The sequence below is a fragment of the Orcinus orca genome, chromosome 13, assembly GCF_937001465.1.
Source record: "Orcinus orca chromosome 13, mOrcOrc1.1, whole genome shotgun sequence".
In the NCBI taxonomy this organism is placed as follows: Eukaryota; Metazoa; Chordata; class Mammalia; order Artiodactyla; family Delphinidae; genus Orcinus; species Orcinus orca.
In genome coordinates this window covers 50,245,878-50,267,697 of record NC_064571.1, presented here as the reverse complement: position 1 = coordinate 50,267,697, position 21,820 = coordinate 50,245,878, and the positions used below count along the sequence as shown (strand labels likewise).

The following is a 21,820-nucleotide window of genomic DNA, read 5'->3' as shown; positions in this document are numbered from 1 at the left end:
AGGCTTATTTCTGCAAAGCCTGGGAATTCAATCGAGACGTCAGGAGAAAAACAATAGTTTCATATCTCTAATTGTCTTTCAATTCTTATGTGGGAAACGGAGTAACAAAAATGTCAAGTCTTACTTTTATGTACTCAGAGCCCGATTGTCTCTGTTCTGTACCATGACAATTGCCTCCAGAGAAATCTCTTTCCTCAGCCCATCCTCTGCACCGAAGCCAAAGGAATGATTCTCAAGCGCACCATAAACTCCATTCACCTGCTTAAAAAACCCTTAATTCCCTCCTCTTCACCTTCTGCCATGATCCTTAGGGCCCTTCTGAATAAGCAAATCACCTTGCTTCCTTCTGGGAAGCTACGAGAGCCTTCCAAGCCCACAGCCTCCTTCCCAGAGACCATCTTTTAAGTTCCTGTTTTATGCCATGCAAATCTACCTCTGGGTTTACAGCTACTCGGTCTGAGGAAGTGAGCCTGACCACAAGCAGCAGGGCAAAAGCCCATGCAGTTGTGTTCTAGACAAGTCCACTCACCATGTTAAAGCATGTTTTTGGGGGAATCTGAAAGTGAGAGGAAGAGGAGAGTGGACAGAAATGGAAACGCACACAGGAGCAAAAGCAATAGGTAGAAGCCATGAGGCAGAAGCCAAGAGTAGGAGAGACCAGGAAGCGGTCTCTGAGAGGAGAGAAAGAATGATCTAAGTGGGAGTAGACACAGCAGAGAGAGGTCGGTGGTGCAGCCCTGAATTAGGGAGCAGTGGGCATTTGTATCCAAGGGAACATGTAGAAGGGCTGCTCTTGAGATCCCAGTATGACTATTAGAACAAAGTTTTTATTCTCTGTGTGGTCTCGTTGTTCAGCAGCTGAAAGGATGTCTTGTCTCTCTTACTTCCTAATGGATCCTTAAAATAATCTCCCATTAACTGAAGTAATGTGAGTAAATCTCTTTCCATTACACAACGAAAAAAAAAAAAAAGAAAGAAAAAAAAAATCTAACAAAGGTAGCCTAACCAACAGGACAGACAACATGTTCAATGCCATCTCCTGCTTTAAGGCTAAGCTCAAAGTCGGACTCTTCTCTGAAAGTTTTGTATTTGAGTAAATTATCTGGGCAAGGCAAGCAGGCTATCAGATGTTACATGGCTGAGTACGCAAAGCTTGGGTATATTTAAACATGATCAGGGTTTTGGAATAGAATCTGGATCACTGATTTATTGCAGCAATGATTTGTCTAAAACACTGAAGGGTAGAAAAAGGTGGGATATGTGGTCTATTCAGGACTGGAGAGGGTAGGTACCTGAGTAACAGAGGCTGATGTGAGATCAAGATGAAAAGAGCAAGAATGCTATTCATCCTCAAATCTCTGCTTAGAGATTGAATCTATTTGAAATGACAGCCCTAGTCCAGTTGTCTCTGCTTAGGGGAGCTCTTAGTGGCTTGGAAGCAGGATAAACAACAGCAGGTGTTTGCTTTCAAGGTAAGATTTAAGGAGGGATACAAGGAAGGTTAACAAGCACACACTAGTCATGGTGGGAAGAAGGGAAGAGACAAGATGGCAGGACAGAGGGAGAGCTCGCTCAAAACCCGTAGGGCCAAGGAATTGGGGTATGAGAGAGAAAACAAAGGTCAAAGCTCTGCCTGGGCTGACCTAGATGTGGCCTATGAAGGAATTATTCACTTTTAAGTAATTTTGCTAAGTGGCCACCTGAGGGCACTGTATCCTCTGTGCCTAGGAATCTTTCACTTTTTTCTCGCAAAATAAATTTTCCTCAATTTGCTGAAGGATACACTTAATAATGTCTTAAGGAAGGGGACCCAAGGAAGATGGGGGCCAAAGACAATCCTTCCCCCCATCTTTGCTCTTGAGCTAGATTAACGAATTAGCAAGACTGACCTCAATTCAAGTCCCTGGGTAGTTTCAAGGATTAAATAAAATAAGCTCATTTAAATCTATTTAGTGTTTAGTAGGGAATCAATGCATATGAGCTCCTTCCCATATACATACACACACAAACATACACTTTTGTCAAATGCAGGAACAAGAGAAGGAACAGCAGGAAGAGTTACACCAACCCTTGCTCTCTCTAAAGGGGCCAGGACTCAGAAGTCCCACAATGAAAGTAAGTACAACTGTGCTAGGCAATCATTGCAGAGAGCGAATTTCTGCTGCTCTTTCCACTGCGTGCTGCAGCTTGTACATAAAAGCCAGAGGGGATGCAGCGCAAACAGCTGGGAAATAAAGATGAAAGCAAAACTGTATCAGCGGGAAGAGACACACAACCCCCTGAGAACGCGGCAGTGTCACGAAAGGCAATTTCAACAAGGTCACCCGCGTGGAATTCCTCGTCTCAGAGAGATTAGGCTCTTAACCTATTTCTGACTACCTTCTTCCGAGTCAAGCTGGGGAATGGGATAAACGGCCCCTAGCTTACACACTTTCACACTAAACTCCTGTCTATATAATGAAACAGAGCCACAAACAAAGGCATGCGTTATCCTAAAGGCTAACTGTGGAATTTTAGTTGGGCGAAAACAGGGTCCACTTCCCAGCGCCAGTGGATCCTGTTGAGGCTTTTTTCCCCCCGCTCCCGCCTCCCATACGGCAGGTTTTGCGGCCTTATGCTGCCCTCTAGCGTCCTTTTCCGGTATGGTAACGTGAAAAATACAAGCAAGGATCCTGAAGCAACCAATGTCACTTTGGCCCAGGACTAGTAAAACAAAACAAAACAAAAGTAAAGCTCTAACATAAAAGCAAAACCAAATTTTGTACTAAAATTCGAAAGTGAGTTAAATTTGGCCTCGACATAGACATTGCATTCATTCAGGGCTCTGCAACGCAGCATCTAGATTAGTGAGTGCCCTTTAAAAATGCAGACGACCTGGCCTTCCCTGTAGTCATTCTCAAATGATCCCTGCCTCAGTCTGTCTGAGGGGGTTGCGGAAATTTGCACCTCAAGAACCCCATCATAGGACTCTGATGTAGTTAAACAGATTGACCTCACTCTGAGAAGAACTAAAGATTATGGCAGTGACCTTACACAGAGTGTAGAATAAATCTGATAATTTTAATTCAATAAGGGCCAAAAAATACATAAAATAAAACCATTGTCCAAATTCGGTCACCTCTCATTGTTTCTGCATTGAGAGTGGCTGAATCCTACATGACTAGCATACAAAGGAGACTGCTGTTAAATTCAGAGTGAAGAGTTCCTGTCTGTGGTCTCCTGTCTCATTAAGCTCCCCTAATTCCAGGGGCCGGCATCCAGGTGGGAAGGAGAAACAATGCCTCATCGCGCTCACTCATCCTTCAGGTATCTCTGAAACAATCCTTCCTCTAATATTCTACCTGGTGACACCACATTCTTTTCAATGTCCTGATGTGTCTCCAGGGAATCCTGTTCTCTGTCCTGTCAATGTTCCCTCGGTGTCAGTCTTCTCCTTGGGACAGAAAGCTTCTTGTTACAGGAAGCCTGCCGCCCTCTTCGCACCTGTGCTCTCCACTCTGAGCACAGCGTCAGCGCTCAGTAAACACTCCTTATCTGACCAAGGTCCCTGGATCCACACACCAAAAGGCGGTGCTTGTGGAAGCTGAGAGATGTCCACCCCAGGACCATGCTCTCTTCTCAGGCTCCCTCGAGTTGGGGACACACATGGCAAGGGGGCTTCTTGGGGTTATTGTTGTCATTGGATCACACATCCAATTGATGAGTTCACAGCTTTGACTTTTAATGTTTAAGTTTAAAAACAATTGTTTTTGATGTGGACCATTTTTAAAGTCCTTACTGAATTTGTTACAATGTTGCTTCTGTTTTATGTTTTTTGGTTTTTTTGGCCTTGAGGCATGTGGGATCTTAGCTCCCCAACCAGGGGTCAGATACGCACCCCCTGCATTGGAAGGTGAAGTCTTAACCACTGGACCACCAGGGAAGTCCCGAGTTTTAATTTTAGGAACTGGCTCTCACCTTATGGCGTGGTCTGGTTAAGTCTGTAAACAGGAAGGAACTTCACAAGGTAGAGGGGGATAGTCATTAGTATAGAATCTCTTTATACATCTGGAAATGTACCTCAAATTTAAATTGTGCTATTTTTTTAAACACAAATGCACTCAGTCAGAATTCAATACTTAGCATCTTAATATTATATAAAACGCTATTTTCACTTCATAGTTTTAGCTTTTTATCATGGATAAAGCCTTTCTTATATTCAAAATCCTGAAACACTCAATGTTTTAACAAAAATCAGCTCTGAGGGTTTCTTAGGTTTGTAAAGGTCCCCTCCACCACCCGAAAGAATCCCATACCATGTCCTCCAATTACCCTCACTTCAATTTTTTAAGGAACAATAGGCAAATATTTACTTCTCAGGAGACAGCGCCCTAATTGTCCAATGAGATGCCCACTGCCTGGCACTGCCTCTCTGTTCCCTCAGTGAGGAGGTCTGTGCATGTCACATACTTCAATCAAGCAGGAACTGCTTCTTTTCTAGACATTTTAGTGTCCCCCCTAGTGTTCAGGGTTTCTAGGGAAGCTCATTTATGCTTACTGAGGTCTCTCCCTACACAAACAGGACATTTTGCTTTAGCTTTGGTGGTTGGCATGGCCAGCACACGACTGTCACAATCTCTCCCTTTCCTTGACAATTACCACCTGAGCCCGCTGTGCAAAACAGGGGCACCCACGAAACAGGGACAGAAAATGCCCTCCATTCACTTCAGTCAGAGAGAAGAAAGAGGTGCAGACTGTAAAACAGCATTTCCTTTGAATTTCATTTTACTTTGTGAGCTAAGCTATTAGATTTGTAGGTACAAACAGGCTCTCTTTGAAGTTAACAAGAGGCCCACTCTGAGAAGGGAGACAGCCATCACCACACATTTTATGTGTTAGACAAATATAGTACTGGGATTGTAAATATATTCTGCAATTACAGAAAGTGAAACCCTTTTCTGTCTTCTTTCACCTTACTCACAGCTTTTTTTTCTCTAGAAAGAATTCTGTTGGGTTTTCCCTTTCCAGTTCCCTAACTCCCCTATGTACTTACCTTTTAAATCAAAGGGAAAGATCCCATCAGTACAAATGAACAGCTCTTGCCAAGCAAAAATGATGACCGTGATGATCCCTGCAGGGCTTTGGAATGCACCCAGTCAGCGCAGAAGGAGCAATGGAGGGGCCATGTGTCAGAACTGGGCTTATGATTTGCTCTGCTGAAGTAGTTGTTTTAACCCTGGGCAAGCCATTCACAGCTCAGATTTCCTACATTCACAACGAAGTGCTAATAACATCTTGTCCAATGCTTGTTGTTGTGTTAAGTGAGATGGATATATGGACATGCTCTTAGCGAATCACAAAGACCCATTCAAATAGAAACTTCTGTTATTTTCCATTATTGACAGATTTTCTGAGTATTTTGTCTTGCTCACTTGAGAAATCAAGTATCAATACGGAAGGAAATGTAAAGCAATTATACTCCAATAAAGATGTTAAAAAAAAAAATAAGGAAGGAAAACGTCTGTTAAGACTTCCTTAGCAGCTGGTGAAAGAACATTCCCATTGGTGTTTGTGGGTGTTGGGAGGGGTTCACCATTGGAGACACAGGGTATAAGCCAGCCTCAGACCCCTGTTGGTGAGAGGCTCCGTAAGTATCTAGGAAACCTCACCAAGAAGAGAAAACTAATAAGCTCTAGAAGAAACTCAGTAGGTATCTGGCTACCTTGACTCCAAATCAACTAAAAGCTGTTGGGACTAAAGAAACTTGCAAACGCCTACTTTTCTTTAGAATATCAAGACTAGGATACGTTCTTCTCACTGCTTAAATTTTAATCATGCATGCATTCTTAGGTATTGCATTTTTGAGCTGCTATTAAAAATACGTGTTTCTGCCACATTAAAGGGGGAGCAGAGGCTTGTGTGTTGTATTATTAATTACATGTTGGAGATGAAATTCTGGTCAGTGTTTGCAAAAGGTACCCACACCCCGCGCCCCCCTCCCCCCACCGCCAAAGCAAAGGATGTACCACGCGAGCACAAACCATGTGGGCTCCTGCCTGCTGCTCTGACTCCGTGCACTTACTCTTAAGGTCCAAGTTCCTGGCTCCCGCTGTGATTTGCGTTGTGATTTTCGTGTCAATCTTTACAGTGTGGAGGTTGCTGGTGTCCCTTGATATCATCACGTTGTGCCACTGATTGTCATTGAGAGGTTTATTTGAGCTCCCTTTGATGAGGTTAGCACCATTTCCCAAATCAAACACGTAATGTAAGTACCTGGGAAAAAAGGGAAGGTGGAAGAGTGTCATCACTTTTTGAATTTCTGATGGAGTCAAACTGCTTATTACAAACAGAGATCTCTTTTTCAGGTGGTTGCATCCTTGCTAGAAGTCATGAGAGTGAGTTGTGCAGAAGCTCAACTAACAAGAGGGTGAGAAACACTACTCTGTTTCAGCAAAGAGGATTATTCATCGTCTTCAATACAGGAAATAGTGAAAATATTTTTAAAATTGTGGTCCACACTCCACTTCATCGCTGTGGAAGATAAATATCTGTCACTACTCATTCCCTATTTCCACCACTCTCTCCATCCTTTGCCAACCACACAGAACTGGCGATTCTCAGCTTCCTGCCCTTGTTTCCTGCCATCTTGAATGCCTATTTCTCTATGGGAAATGTGCACTCATCCTTCAAGACCAGCTCAGGCAGCCACTCCCGGACTCATAGGTTTTCCTAATTTTGCTAAATAATCTCCTGAACCTTTGCCCAAGATCGTATTAGGAAACTTCCTGGTGCTTTTCTGCTAAATTTATGTGTTCACCTGTATCCCCTCGGGTTGTGTGCATCTGTGTGCCTTGGGGTTGGTGGAATCTGAAGTGTGCACAGGAGTGGCAAGGAATATATATATATATATATATATATATATATATATATATATATAAACTAGTGTGTGGCATATTATCTAGCCAATTGTAAATGTGCAATGATATTCACCGACTGAATGAATACCTAAATCAATTAAAAGATACCAAATGTTCATCACAGTTTCAAGGAAATGTCATAAAAATCTTTCTAAATTCTTCAAGAAACTCTGACATAGAATTAAGCCTCAATTAAATGGGATTTTGTGGAGTTGAAGTAATCTGCTTGCATGAATTAGCTATTTAACTCAGCTATTTAACTTAGCCGACAAGTGTAGAAATTCTTTTGTGGAATTACCATGTGCGTAGTAAAGATACCCACATTTGAAGAGTAAGACTTATGGAATGCCTACAATAAATTAGAACTCGACGCTATTTGCACCTTATGTATGGAAATGTAGATATAAAAAACTGTATTGAATCCCTATTAACTTTATAAGATACCTAAAAAGTGGTTTAAACAAATGCATTATTTGCAAACCACCCTCCCTGCCCACCACCTTCTGTTTAATGTATAATTGTGGAAATTGAGGTTCATTTTCATAAAGCTCTGTTTGTCATCGAATGGACCTGTACTTACCCTTTAACTAATTCAACCACAATAAAGTCGTTTCCATCCCCACTGTTATACAGAATTAGTCCATCTAGGGATGTTGTCTTGAACTGGAAAAAAAGATGCATAGAAGTGTAGGCTTGCAACGTAGCTAAGGCAACATAGCTTGATTTGGTCTTGAAGGTGACAGGGTCTGCTATGATGTTCCTGAAGCCAAACCTGGCATTGAGCTCACAATAATCTATGTCGCCATTTTTACACAAGTCAATGTATGCCATTCCATTAAATGTCAGGCTCTGCAGGTGTCCAATGAAGTTGGAGGGAACAGAAGACAGATACCGGCGTTCCGTGATGATGCCAGTCTCTATGTTATGAAACTCCAGCCTTGTATGATCCCCCGCCATTTGACCTAAAAGAGAAGATGGTGTATTATTATTTTCTGCATCTGAAGGGCACTTTCAACTTTAGACTTCCATAGCAAAATCACATTTTAAAATGCAAGGATCTACAGACCTCCTTGATATTCAGTTATGTATAGTAAACATGAGAAATGACCTTACATGGTGAGGCTGAATTACTTAATAAAACTTTCTTAGGTCAAGTTTTAATCTCTGTCCAAATTTTAGTCTTAACAAAAATGATCCTCATTAACTAAAGTTGCAGAATTTTTTAAAACTAGAAGAAAGAATAAAGGAAGGAAAAACTGAAGAAAGGAAGAGAGAAAGGGTAAGAGGAAGAAGAGAGAGAAAGGAAAAGGAAGGGAGGAAGGGAGGGAGGGAGGGAGGGAGGAAGGAAGGGAGGGAGGGAATGGAGGAGGATTAGGGGCAATGACTATCCTAAATCATCCCAGTAGAAAGTGATACATCCCAGCTCCATGGTGCTGTGATGTTTGTCTTTATAAAGAATGTTCTTCGGGGCTTCCTTGGTGGCGCAGTGGTTGAGAATCTGCCTGCTAATGTAGGGGACACGGGTTTAAACCCTGGTCTGGGAGGATCCCACATGTCGTGGAGCAACTGGGCCCGTGAGCCACAACTACTGAGCCTGTGCGTCTGGAGCCTGTGCTCCGCAACAAGAGAGGCCGCGATAGTGAGAGGCCCATGCAACGCGATGAAGAGTGGCCCCCGCTTGCCACAACTAGAGAAAGCCCTCGCACAGAAAGGAAGACCCAACACAGCAAAAATAAATAAATTAATAAACTCCTATCCCCAACATCTTCTTTAAAACACACACACACACACACACACAAAAACAAACGCATATGCCCTTTAAAAAAAAAAAGTATGTTCTTCAAGAAAAACAAAAAGTAACTGTATATTTTCCTATATCAATAGAAATAATGAAGAGCTGCTGACTATTCTTCCAATTACGAACCATGAAAATGTGTTTGAAGTTAAATATGTACTTTTCACGTTCTCTTTTCTATATTGAATAATTCCGTCTTTCCTAGACCTAGTCTCCCAATCACGAAGAATTCCTGTTGATCTCTTCTGGCCCTCTGCCATTTTCCTTGCACTTAGGTTTTGGATACCTAAATTGAGCACAACATACCAGTTCAAGGTATGTCCAATTTTAAGAATACCAGTAAGATTATTCCACATTACCACAAAGTATAATCTTCTATTAAACACCCTAGTGTGAAGCTTGGTTGCCAATTTATTTAGTGATTCACTCTTCAACTCAACCCCATCCCTGTTCATCCTGCCATATTTCTCTGCCAACCCCATTAAATGCCTACTTAGTCCCGTCCCTACCTCCAGAGTGATCATTGTACCTACCTGCAAGGTTGAAGTCAAAATTAAAAAAGATGTGAACTTGCTTTCTAAAGCACAGCGGTAAAGTACCCTTATCATTGCTAGTGATTTGCTCCTTGCATCTTGTTCTTGTCAAATTAAACTCAATCACTTTCTTCAGAAACTCAAAAAGGTCATTTAAATTGCAGTCAAGTTCTTCCAGGTGTTAGCTTCACTACTCAGTTTGGCGTAATTGGAAATTTTATCGAGCTTACCCTATCCCATCATCCCTGATATTAATGAAAATATGAATTAGAGCCAATCCCAGCCCTGGGAAGATGCACTGAACCTTCTTCCCAGGTGTAATAAAGATTGAACACCCCCCTTTGTGGGCCTCCTTCAACCAGTCTGACAGATTTCCATTTCTTTAGAAAGAAACAATAAAATACTAGGTGGCATTTGAAAGGAAATGCCTGTAATTAAATCATAAAAGGCATACTTTTTGATGCACAAGAAAAATTGCCCACATACTTGATTTTGATGTTAACAAACTCATTGGTATAAAAAACTCTCCCCTGAGCTGTACTTAATGCTCCTTAATTCCCATACCTCTTTACTAGTCCTTGATCCTGACAACGGCAGTCCTGTCATCCCTTGGCATGTTCTTTTTTCAGTTATTAGTTTGTTCTGATTCCTTCTCTGTAAATGTGTTTTTTTTTTTAATACAAAAAATAGCACTGTAAACAGTTGTCTCTCCTCCCTCCTCCCCACTATACCTCCTTCTTGTCTATCCCAAGCAAAAATACTGTTAAATCCTTAGCAATTCTGGTTTCTCATATGACATCACTTTTCTCCCCTTCTTCAGTTCTTTTGTTCAGTGACCTCAATACTAGTCTGTGTGGAACTACCTCTTGGGTAGCAAATAAAATTAGCCTTTAATAATTTTCAAATATAAATCACTAGAGACACCAGCAACACTGAATTAACAAGCTAAATAGAATGAAGAATATGCAAAGCTGAAAAGAATTACTTGGGCTTTTCTATCTCCTTGAGTTATTTTATCTTTTTCATTATATTAAAATCTGAGTCTTAACTTGGTGAACCCACCCTGCTCCTGAAACGGTCATGTTTTCTTCTTAAAAGCTACATTAATGAACCAACTGACAGTACGAGAATATCCAGAAAAAATATTTCTAATACGTGAAATTAAATATGACTCCCAATTGTCCAGTTCTTGGCAGCTCTGAAATAGGGAAGCACATTTTGTTCAGCAGAACTGAGAAAGAAGTTCAGTGATAAAAATAACACGTATTGTCTGTTTTCTTTTCTCAAAGGAACAGAATATGTATGCAGAGCATACATAATAAAAAAGTAGTAAAAAAGCATTGGAGCAGCCATGGCCCAATTACAAGAAAAATCATTATGGCCCATGTTCAAGAGCCTATTCTCCCCTTAATAAGCATATATAAATTGCATTGACACTAATGGCAGATATGTTTGCTCATGAAGGAGAATGAGCACCTAAAAGCCATTATCCACTGCCTAAGAAAACATTTACTGCTGCCTTTTAAAAATCCTTTTTTCCTCAGAATTTATTCCCATGTTTAATCCTCAGTTGGCAATGTAGCCACCTCTACAATTGTATACATATATCGACTAAGAAAAAATAAAGGACAATGAAGGAGAAATATTTTTAAGGCTCCACTCGTTGAAAAATGCAGCATCTTTCCTAGAGATTTACTGGAAAAGGAGAATTTGAGATTAACAGAATGCCTCTGCTCAGTGTCTGAGGCATCCAGATTGATGATAATCTCCAATAAGAAACAACCACCTGGGTGGTGTGTTTGCACAGAAATCTCAATTTCTAAATCAAATCTTTCTACCAAAACAGATAGTAAGATTATAGGCTGAGCCTTGCTCTGAGTTGGGTTAAATTTCTGCTGCAGAAGAAAATGACCACCCCTCCCCAGCCTTAGATCCACTTGTTAATTCACTGAAAAGTTATTGAAAGTTACTGAGTGTGTAGTATACGTATAAGGCAGGTGCTGTATTAGGCAATTAAGAAATAATGTTGACAGAAGCAGACTTAGCTCCTGTTTTCACAAAATTCATGGCCTATTGGGCTAACGCAGACAAAACCAGGTAAGAAAATAATTAACTATATGATGATAAAACTCAGAAAATGCCAAGAATTTGATGAACAGCATACTGGGTTGGTAAATATGGAATGCGGGCAAGTACCTGAGTGGATATTTAAGTTAAATTTGAAGAACTAAAAGGAGAAAGCCATGCTAAGAACTGGAGAAAAGGAAGGGGGAGGTGGATTCCAGGAAGGAGAGACAGATGAACAGAGGCTCTCAGGTGAGCAAAACCCAGAGTGTGTGGCTGGAGAGTCATGAGTAAGTGAGGTTAGTGCTCAGATGAGATGGGAAGATGAGTCAGGGGTCAGATGTCACAGTGCCTCCTGATTCTATTAGGAGCTACTGAAGGCTTTTAGGCAGACATAAGACATGAGTGTCTCTGTATGTGTGTGTGTGTGTGTGTGTGCATTTGATCTCTCTGTTGTGGATATAATAGATTGCAGACAATATGAAGTAGAGTGTTTATAGAAGAAATGGAAAAAATGGACAAAATAAGATAGTCTCGCCAATATAATTGCAGGATTTATTAATAATGTACAGAATGATGGAGAAGGGGGAAATAATGCTGGTCCCAGCTTCCAGGCTTGGGTAATTGGATATGCAGTGAATAGTGTTCAACAGAGGACACACACACTAACATACACACACACACAGAACACACAACTCCAGATATTTTAGACAGACTAGGTGATATGTTGAAACCCAAGGACTCCCTACTTAGGGATCCCATACAGTGTGTAGAACATTTTCTCATCTGAGTTCTGGGGAATCTCTTCTTGGGCTTCTTTGCTGGCAACTGCTTACCCTCATGAGCCTCGGTGAGGTTCAGACATTCCCAGGAATGACCTGAGTATGTACTGTCCTGTATTCAACAAATACTTGACTTAACAGTATATATAACTCTGGTTTAAAGATGTGGTCAAATGTAGGACTTTGCATGAAGAGTTTCCAGCGATTTCCTTTAAATTTTTTTCTTGTTCAGTGATTTCTGAACTTGCTGTAAAATTTAATAAGAAATGTCTATTGCTTTCCTGATTCATGGCTGGCTTCATGTGGCCACTAGAGTGTTTGAAAAAGTCTCATTCCAACCTGAAGCCTCAATGGCAAGGTTCCACTGCATCTTTGGAAACCTTTTTTATGCTATATAACTCAAGGCTGACTTTTTATTCTTATGAATTATTGACTTTCATGAGATCTTTGGCAAAACATAATTTCCCAAATATGAGTCACCCTGATGACAATTACTGTGAGAAACAAAACATTGTCTTTAGTTCTGAGAAGCAAGACGCTGGGAGCTGGGGGAACAGAAGAGGTGTGGTGGAGGAGTGGGGGGAGAATATGCATAATTGGTGTGACTCATCAATGTTTACTCAGTTTATATGCCCATTCATCTTTGAACTCTGAGAAACAGCAAGTTGGTTTCCACAACTGAAAAAACTTTCAACTCCTACACAACGGAGAGGGGACAGAATATAATTTCTGCTCTAAGGCCTTGGCAGTTTTGAGCAAGAGTAAATGGCAGGCTAATTTCCTGAAATGCTGGTTTATATTTTGTTCTCCCTTCAGTTCTAAGAAGCTAGCCAAGTCCCTTGTAGCACTTTGCCTCAAAGGCTTTTACTTGGCAGAAAGTGGAAGGCAACTTTCTGGAAAACAACACCTTTTCTAATCTTTTCTGAAGGCCTAGTTTGCAAGGTGTTCAAGAAAGGAATAAGTAATGAGCAGAACGCATTCGAGGGCTGAACTAGATGAGGCAATTACCACTGACTAGGAGAGAGAGATGAACATCGGTGGGATTTAGCAGTACTGAGTGCCAGCATCCTGCTCTCTGGTCAGGTTCGGGGTTTCAGAGAGAACTGATGAGGTAAACCTCGGCGGACTGAACCACAGCTCTTCAGCGACAGGAGTCAGCAAAGACCCTTCCCCTCCCCTAGGACAGGAGCAACAGGCTTCTTATCGCTTAAAGGACAGACTTGGAGAACTGTCTTTTTTGGTGAGAACCAGTGAAGACAGAAGCCAACAGGAGCTTCTGCATGACCCAGGGTGTGGGTGGGAGTGGGGGTGACGGCACATGACTGATTAAATATCCTGTAACCCCAGAAGAAAGGCCTAAGGTCTGATTTAAACTGATGTAAGGTCAGTTAATAAACGTGCCATCTCTTGCACCCCTGAGTTGGTGGGCTGAGACTCCTAATTTTAATAATACCTCCTGGAAAAAAAAAATCTGTTCAACAAATGTGTTTGTCATCCAAATTGGGCAATTTTGAAAGGGAATTCCTTCTCTTTCAGATCATAAGCGAAACCTTACCAATGGCCTATGGATTCCTAATGAAGTCTTAGGTGCCAGAGTTTCCCAGTATCAACCAGCCAAGGAGACATGGGTGACTTCACCGTGAAGAAACAGTGCACGCTCAGGAGCAGAGGAGTGGAAACATGTGACATTAACTTAGGAATGATCCCCCAACAGAGTCAATTCTCTCTGAGTTCTCCTTTGAATCCACCACTTATTTGTTCCTATATCGATAAGCCAACTACATCCATATAAGTATCTGTTAACTCCGCTTCCTAACATTATGATTGCTGGTGAGAGATAAATGCACAACCATTTAAGTAACAAAGGCATGATGTATGCACTGGAAGTTGAAGAAAGCAACTGACTAATATAGAATATAACTATTCATTTAGAAGTTTGGTAGGAATCTATGCGATTGAAAAGATATATCTTAAATTTTAATGAAAATTAGATGGTAATTCATCTAGGGAACATTTCTGTTACAATGATCATTTTCATACTCTATTCATCACTTCCTAATTCACAATGTGTTGCACTGATTTTAAAAGCATGCTAACGTTCTACACACGACTGTAATTAAAGACATAAGAATGGGAGGGAAAAAACGGAGCTGAAATAAATAAAACTAATTGTATTTCAAATGACTACTATAACTACAGTAAAGGGAAAGGAAGGAAGGAAAAGGAAAGAAAAAAACGAAGAAAGGAACTAATCAAAGTTATTTATCAACTTAGCTTTTGACCATACACATTAAATCTTAGGCAGTAAGGACTGAGGAGAATCACAAACTAATAGTGAATTGTTTTCAGTCCGAAGTAGTCGTGATAGTGTGGGCAATTTAAAGCAATTCTGAAACTACTGTAGATGTATGACTGGATTGGGCAAATGAGAAAATGACATCACTGGGAGCCCAGATTCCACCTTGGAAGAAGGGATATGAAAACATGGAATGGGGGAGTCAAGAAACAATTCTGTAGATATGGAGGTGCTAGTGTGAACTCATGTTTTCTAAAATACGTGTATATGCACTTTATGTGAACGTGTAATTGATATGTATGTATGTACATCCAGAAAGTGAAGAAGTGCTAGAAAAAATGTTGGAGTGGAGGCATGTCACAAGATCCTAGAGGCCAGCTTCATGGGATTCATAGTGGCCCAAACAGGGACATTTTAAGCACCAAAATAATTAAGTGAAGTAATTACAAACTGCTTGAAAATATAGAAACTTGTGGATCTATACCAATAAGAAAGGAAGGAAGGAAGGAAGGAAGGAAGGAAGGAAGGAAAGAGGAAGATGGTGAGAGAAGGAGGAAAAGAAAAAGAAAAGAAGAAAGGGAAAGAAAGAAAAAAAAGAATGAAGGGATAGCTCTTGTATATAGTAGAATACTAAGTGCTGACTCTAAATGTGGGAAGAGAGATGGAGTTTGAAAATAATCACTTGTAACTACTGTGTTAAAGACTGGATCAGGTAAAATCTTCAGTGGATGATACATCTAGGGCAAATTTTTGATGAAGTACAGATATTTTCACTGTCTTAACATGTCTCTCCACAGTTTATTAGTTGTAAGGGAGAAAAACATACTGTTCAGTGGAGAAACTGGGCAACATGCTGACCAAGCATTAAAATCATGAGTCAAGGACATGGACATCATTTCCCTCCAGATGGGATACTTACTGTAAGAAGACCACACAATCAACAATGTATTTCATCCAAGAATGCAAAACGTGAATATAATCATGGCGAAACATCAGATAAGCCCAAAAAGTGACTTTACATTGATAAAAGGTCGGAGGACTATATATCTTTTTAATTTATCAATGTCATCAAAGACAAAGAAAGTCTAAGGTAATGTTTTCCATTAAAGGGGGCTAAAGAGACGTGAAAACAAAATGCAATGTCTGGCCCTAGACTGAATGCTCTGATGGAAGCAAAAATGCTACAAAAGACAACATTGGGTCAACTGACAAACAGGGAATATGGATGAGAGAACAGATAAAACTATAAAGCAGAAACTAACACACCATTGTAAAGCAATTATATTCCAATAAAGATGTTAAAAAAATATTGTATCAATGCCAAATTTACTGAAGTTGGTGACTCTCTGTTCTGTAAAGGGATATCCCTATTTTTAGAAAATGCACACTGAAGTATTTAGAATGAAGGGCTATTAAGTATATAACTTATCCTCAGTTGGTTAAGAAAAAAATGAGAGAGTGAAAATGTCAAAGCAAGTAGGACAACACGCTCACCACAGTAAAAGTATATCAGTGTTCTTTGTACTTTTTTAATTTTGAATTTTTTTGTAAATTTGAAATTATTTCTAAACGAAACTTTAAAAAAATGTGTTGCACCAGTCTTTTGTTTCTATACCTTCTTCATTCACTGTAGTACAGGACTTTACTACTTTACATCCTGAAGTAGTTAGTACATTGCACAGGATTCATTTTGCTCAAAAAATATTCTCTTAGCTTACTTTCCAGCTTAAATGCAGCAACTTCCAACTGCCTGAAAACCCATGAAATATGAATTCCTTCATTCAGAGCACTGATCTATTGGCCCCCAAAGGCCATTCTAGCCATGTCAACCGTGCTATGGTTACATGAAACAAAACAAACCTTCTCTGTTCCCTGAACATAAGTCTGTCTAGCCCCATCTAAGCCATACTTCCCTGTGTGGAATGCTCTCCCAGATACTTTTATCTTCTGTATTATCCTTTCTTTACAGCCTAGTTCAGATATTATCTATTGCTTTAAGCTATTCCTGAAACCTTTAAGCTCTTCTGAACCCCAAGAACATGAATTGTTTACTCAACCGTTTAGTACATTACATGCTACCCTACATGATCGGTCATCATGTGATTTTCATATGTGTATATATTATCCTCACAAAATCATGTTATGTCCGGGAATGCATTCATCATAGAGTCATACATATATTAGGATATTAATAAATATAAATAAATGAACCATGAGTCAAAAAGCAAACAAATTTTTAAAAGTTAACAAATAAACAAAATTAAAAAATAAACCTAGGTGCTCTCTCAGTTCTGGTAACAATGGCATTTCAAAGAAACATACGTCACTTAACCTCTTTGAACCTCAGCTTCCTCATCTATAAAGTGAGAATGTATATACCCTATCTACTTCATAGGGCTGTGTGAGATTTGAGACAAACTTAAGGGACTGAAGAATGTTCTACTGCGATTCTCACATGTCCTTGTCCCTGGCAGTTACTTCTTCCCAACCTCTTGCACATGACCTTAGACCCTGTTAATTTCTACCCCTTTTGATAAAACCGAGATTGTCCAAAGAGCGGATGCTAATCTACAGAAACAATTCATTCTTCTTCCAAGAACTGCCTTTAACCAAAACTAGCTGAACTTCAGCTAACACTCCTGCCAAAGCCCTATAAATATTCTGCCTTCCTTCCCTAAGTTCACAGTTTCTTTAGAGACTTCTCCTGTTTGGCAATGTTGAATAAAAGCTTATGCTAATGGCTCCCTGCTTGATTTCCTTCCTGGGAGAATAAAATGACATAACATAGCAGTGGTTTTTAAATGCCAATCCCTGGACAAGCTGCATTAGAGTTCTTCTGAGAGATCTTAAGAAAAACAAATAATAATGATGAGCTCCTCCCACACTTTCTGTGGTGTCTGGTCAGGAATTGGTCCTTCTAAAGCTCTTCAGATAATTCTGAAACAAAGCAAGGTTGCCCCCAGGTGTAGAAAAAAGTTTTGGAAAGCCATAAAGGGCTAATGAAATGCAACCCGGTAAGAGATCTGTGAGTTGGTAGTTTGCTTCATTTGAACTCAGGAATGATTCTCTTAAAAGTTAAAATCCCATACATGATATTTCTACATTGATACAATCACCTGATCTCTGAGTATGGAAACCCCCTTGAGACTGAATGTAGAACAGACACTTTTCTGCTGCACAAGGACTGTCTTGTGCCTTGTACTAAAATAATTAACAGGGAGATAGTCTCTAAAAAAGAAAAAGGAGCTAATATCCCAGCGGGTCATGTGCTTGAAGTTATTTTCAGCAGAGAGAATAAAGGGGCACCGATTCCTCTTTCATTCGGTTTGCCTGTGTCTCCGGGATGCACCTGTATGTGACTCACCTCAGTCAGGACTCTACAAATCAGGGATTGAACTTGACATTCTTAACATTAGAACTTAACCAACGGAGCTAAATGGCCCCAAATGATCTATTATAGCTTAAAATAAAAAGCAGTTCACCTGACAGAATGCCAGCATATCTATCAATATACCCAGAAGCTAAAAAGTATAACTTGCTGCTGTTCATTGCCTAAATATATAAGAAACAAAGAAATTGAACAGAAATTGGCATCCAAACAATAATTTCAATATTTTATAAAGCCCTAAGATATTTATCAAGCCATAAAATTAAAATATAACTTCTTTGCATTATTAAATGGAAAAGAACATGACAAAAATTGTTGCTCATTTGAGATAAAAAACACTTAACATGCTGCTTATTAAATTTACTTGTTGCTGGAAGAACTGGAATAAGAAATGAACTGTGTGTATCAGCTTCAAGCTGTTCACTTGGTTTTCAAAGTCAACTGCAAGAAACAGGAAAGTCTAAAGCTTCAACAAGGCAAAGGTGATGGGGCTTTACCTGTCATGGCCTGTTGATCATCCACCGTTAACTTTAAACTTTTTCCTCGACGAACCACACGCACTGTGTGCCATTCGTTATCATTGAGGTTATAGCCGGCAAAAAGGGTCTCGGGACCTTTGCCTGTAGAATATGCCAAACAGTCATTATGGACACTCAGAATCAGTCAAGCAAACGAACCTCACAGAGAGTGAGAGAAAGAGACAGAGGAAGGGGGCAAGTGAGGGAGAGGGAGGAGAGAGAAGAGAGAAAGAGGAGAGAAAAAGGAGACAGAGAGAGGAGAGACTGGCTGGATCAATTCTCAAGCCCATTAGAGTCATAGCAAGCAAGGAAAATTACGTTAACAGACATTCAGCTGTAACACTTTAAGAAGGATCTTTTAACATTACACATTGATCAAAGGCAAACAAATTCACCTGTTGTTATAAATAGGCACAGTCAATACAGCACTGGGAAGCCTCCTAAATCTGCACACTTTTCCCTCCCTCAGGAATTCTCTGACTTTGCCTTATCACTTTCTTGCTAATGAAGTAGCTAGCAGTCATGAAACCTCTGACCTTGGGGAGGTCATTAGCTCACCATTTTCAGTCAATGGCACCTGGCTGATTAGACTGGCAAGGAGGCAGCTCTGGGTACGAGACTACGTGACGGCTGCTCTTCGCTCTTACATCATGTACCTCCAATGTTCACCAGCTTCTTAAATGTATGGAATGTTGTGTCTGAGAACTAAGTCTGGTGGAGGCACAGACAGTGGGTACAGGTAAAAGAATGGACTCTTAGGAGGTGAAGAAAGTGAAAAAAACACTGCCAATAAAGGGCCGAGTGTTGAGTGGGAGGGAAGAAAAAACAAATGAGATTAAGTAGCAGTACAGGGAAGTGATGCCCAGCTAAGGACCAAAGGAAAGAGGACAAGAAGTGTAACCTACTGGGAAAGCAACCACAAGTGAACCCATGTAAACCTGTGCAAGTTGAATTTAAATTGGCTTAGGACAGAGAGGTTATTTCAGGACGTATTTTGAAATTATTGAAATGACAAAGTTAGACAAATGTCTCTCTTCCACATAAAAACGAAGGGAAAAAAGAGCTTTCAATAGAACTGGAATTTTTTTTTTTTTTTGCGGTACGCGGGCCTCCCACTGCCGTGGCCTCTCCCGTTGCAGAGCACAGGCTCTGGATGCGCAGGCCCAGCGGCCATGGCTCACAGGCCCAGCCGCTCCGCAGCATGTGGGATCTTCCCGGACCGGGGCATGAACCCGTGTCCCCTGCATCAGCAGGCGGACTCTCAACCACTGCGCCACCAGGGAAGCCCAAGAACTGGAAATTTTTTATTAAAAAATAAGCATTGTCAATAATCTGATATTATGATTCATTAAAAAAATCATGAAAAATTTTAATGATACATTTTTTGGTGATAGACTTTGTCCTGTTTTTTAGGTACTGACATTTCTATATTTATACTAAAATAACTAAAGACATGACACTGAGTTGAGTTATATGACTTTCAACTAACTCAGGATCAGGATGGAGTTCATAATTTCTTCCACCAAATTCTATCAGCCAAACCAGCCAATGTCCAAGGACCATAGGAGGATGTATGAAAAGGCCAAAGAGAAGAAGAGAGAAAAATAAATAAATTAGGGAACCAAGTACTAGAAGAAACCTCAGTAGTCCATCCAACAGGAGATCACTGTTTGCTTTTAATACCACAGGCTATCCAGCAAGCCCACTGATTTCTCTCTTAGGATATTACTGATGATACAAGTTCTGTCTTCCTTGGTTGGGGTTTCTCTGAGGCTTAAAATGAGCCAGTGACATAAGCTATATTTTGCAGGATGAACTGCCTCCTATCTTTAAACAGAACCATCATTAAAATTAGTAATTATCTCTTTTTGTTTCTTTAGAGAAGTTAAATTGCATCTGGATACATGAATAAAAACTAGTCTAGACAGAACCGTTTTGAGAGATTGATCACTAAATATCTAGAGGAAGCCTGTTAGTTCAACAACTGCAAAAATGCTTTGAGACCAATTGCTGAAAGCAAGTTCCAGGATCAAAGGAACTCTTTCTAGTTTCAACAGTGAAGAAAGAAGTGTTTAGTAACTCTGCAGAATCTTATCATCCTACCAGCAGCAAGGGCCATTCTGAGTTTTGATCTTTGAAAAGAGAACATATCATTTTAAAGCTATTTTTATAGGGAAGATATTTTTTTTCTTAGAAATGTGCGCTTTTGAAGCAGCTTCACTCCCATTCTCTTAATTTAAAAGTGTTTTGTCAAGAAGAAGCAGCATAAGGATGATATCATCATTATACCCCATTCTGGGTTTGATCTTGCAGTAAAATCATAATGTTTCATCTATGAAACAATAATTCCCATAACAACAGGCACAAAACCTAATTAAAAATAACCCTTTGGTTCATGAAAATCTCTGCGGGCCAACTTCAAGCTCCTTCCTTGCATTTTTAAAAATGTGAAGAGATTAATTTAGGAAGACAGGGTTTTGTTTTTTTTTTTAATACACTTAATATTCTCAGTTCAAAACAATGTTATCTATGCAACATGAAGTGTCGTGGAGAGTGCACTGGACAGGGAGTTAAGAATTGTGGTTGCTAGTCCTTAATTTGCTACTAAGAAAGAAGTTAGAGGCTAGTAAATGCTTATTATGTACCAGGCACTTTATTTATTAACTTATTTCATCTTTACATTATCATTTTGCATATGTGAAACCAAAGGCCTAGAAATCTAAAACGACTTGTCCCGAGGTCACACAGCTAAAATGTGATAGAAAAGTGTTCCATCCTAGGTCTGACCTACTCAAAGCCTGCATACCTTCCCCTGCATTATACTGCCTCCCAGCTAACGTGACCTTTAGATAGCAACGTGACTTCTTAGTTTCCTCACATCTAAATGAAGAGGATAGGAAAGTTGCTCTTTGTCATGACTTCCAGCTTGCTCTACAGCACAATCACAGTGTTACGAAATCTTACACACCTTCTGCATAAGTCATGGTGGAAAGAAATCTCTAAAAAATACACTGTACCTCTACTCAGGGATACTGAAATGGCTGGTACTAAAGACATGATATAGATCAGTTTGGTACTGGATCCGCCCACAATCAGCAATTTGCTAAAACGTGCAGCTTCTTGTAGTCTCAAGAAGTCAGGCTTACAAAGTGAGGAGATGGTCTAGAGGATGTCTGCAACGCCTTTGAGATCTCACATTCTCACAAACATTTTAAACATATGTATTTGGTAAAGGAAGATGGCTTAACTGTTGAAATTTTGGAGTTCAGAGTCATTTGTCCCCATGGCAAAATTACAGTCTTTCAAAGCATTAATGATCTGAATTCCTTTTAAGACTTCTTTTCCTTCTGGGATATCAAAACATGTCTCATTGGTACTAACACCTTACTCCCAGCATTAATGTGAGTTTTATAGAGTGAATATCTACAAAACTGGGGCAGTGGTTTTATTATTATTTTAAAACATTGGAATTATTTTTTTCTACCTGTAATCACGCATAAAGAATATAAAAATCACATAAAGGGGAAGTTGCTCTGCTGTTAAAGAAG

The 21,820-nt window shown here is 40.0% G+C and overlaps 1 protein-coding gene and 1 long non-coding RNA gene across 23 annotated transcripts in view; one reads left to right on the top strand and one right to left on the bottom strand.

Annotated features, from left to right (window-relative positions):
• LOC125960816 (uncharacterized) overlaps positions 1-21,820 on the top strand; it is a 999,117-nt gene that overhangs the window by 439,834 nt on the left and 537,463 nt on the right. The window lies entirely within an intron of this gene.
• The window catches only part of NRXN1 (neurexin 1), a 1,124,566-nt gene that overhangs the window by 567,395 nt on the left and 535,351 nt on the right, over positions 1-21,820 (bottom strand). For all 21 annotated transcript variants that reach the window (XM_049695935.1, XM_049695948.1, XM_049695934.1 and 18 more), the window contains 3 exons: positions 18,252-18,374; positions 7,477-7,858; positions 6,062-6,252 (listed from right to left, as the gene is read on the bottom strand). In XM_049695935.1, the coding sequence (XP_049551892.1) occupies positions 6,062-6,252; positions 7,477-7,858; positions 18,252-18,374 (696 nt within the window). The remainder of the gene's footprint in view (positions 1-6,061; positions 6,253-7,476; positions 7,859-18,251; positions 18,375-21,820) is intronic.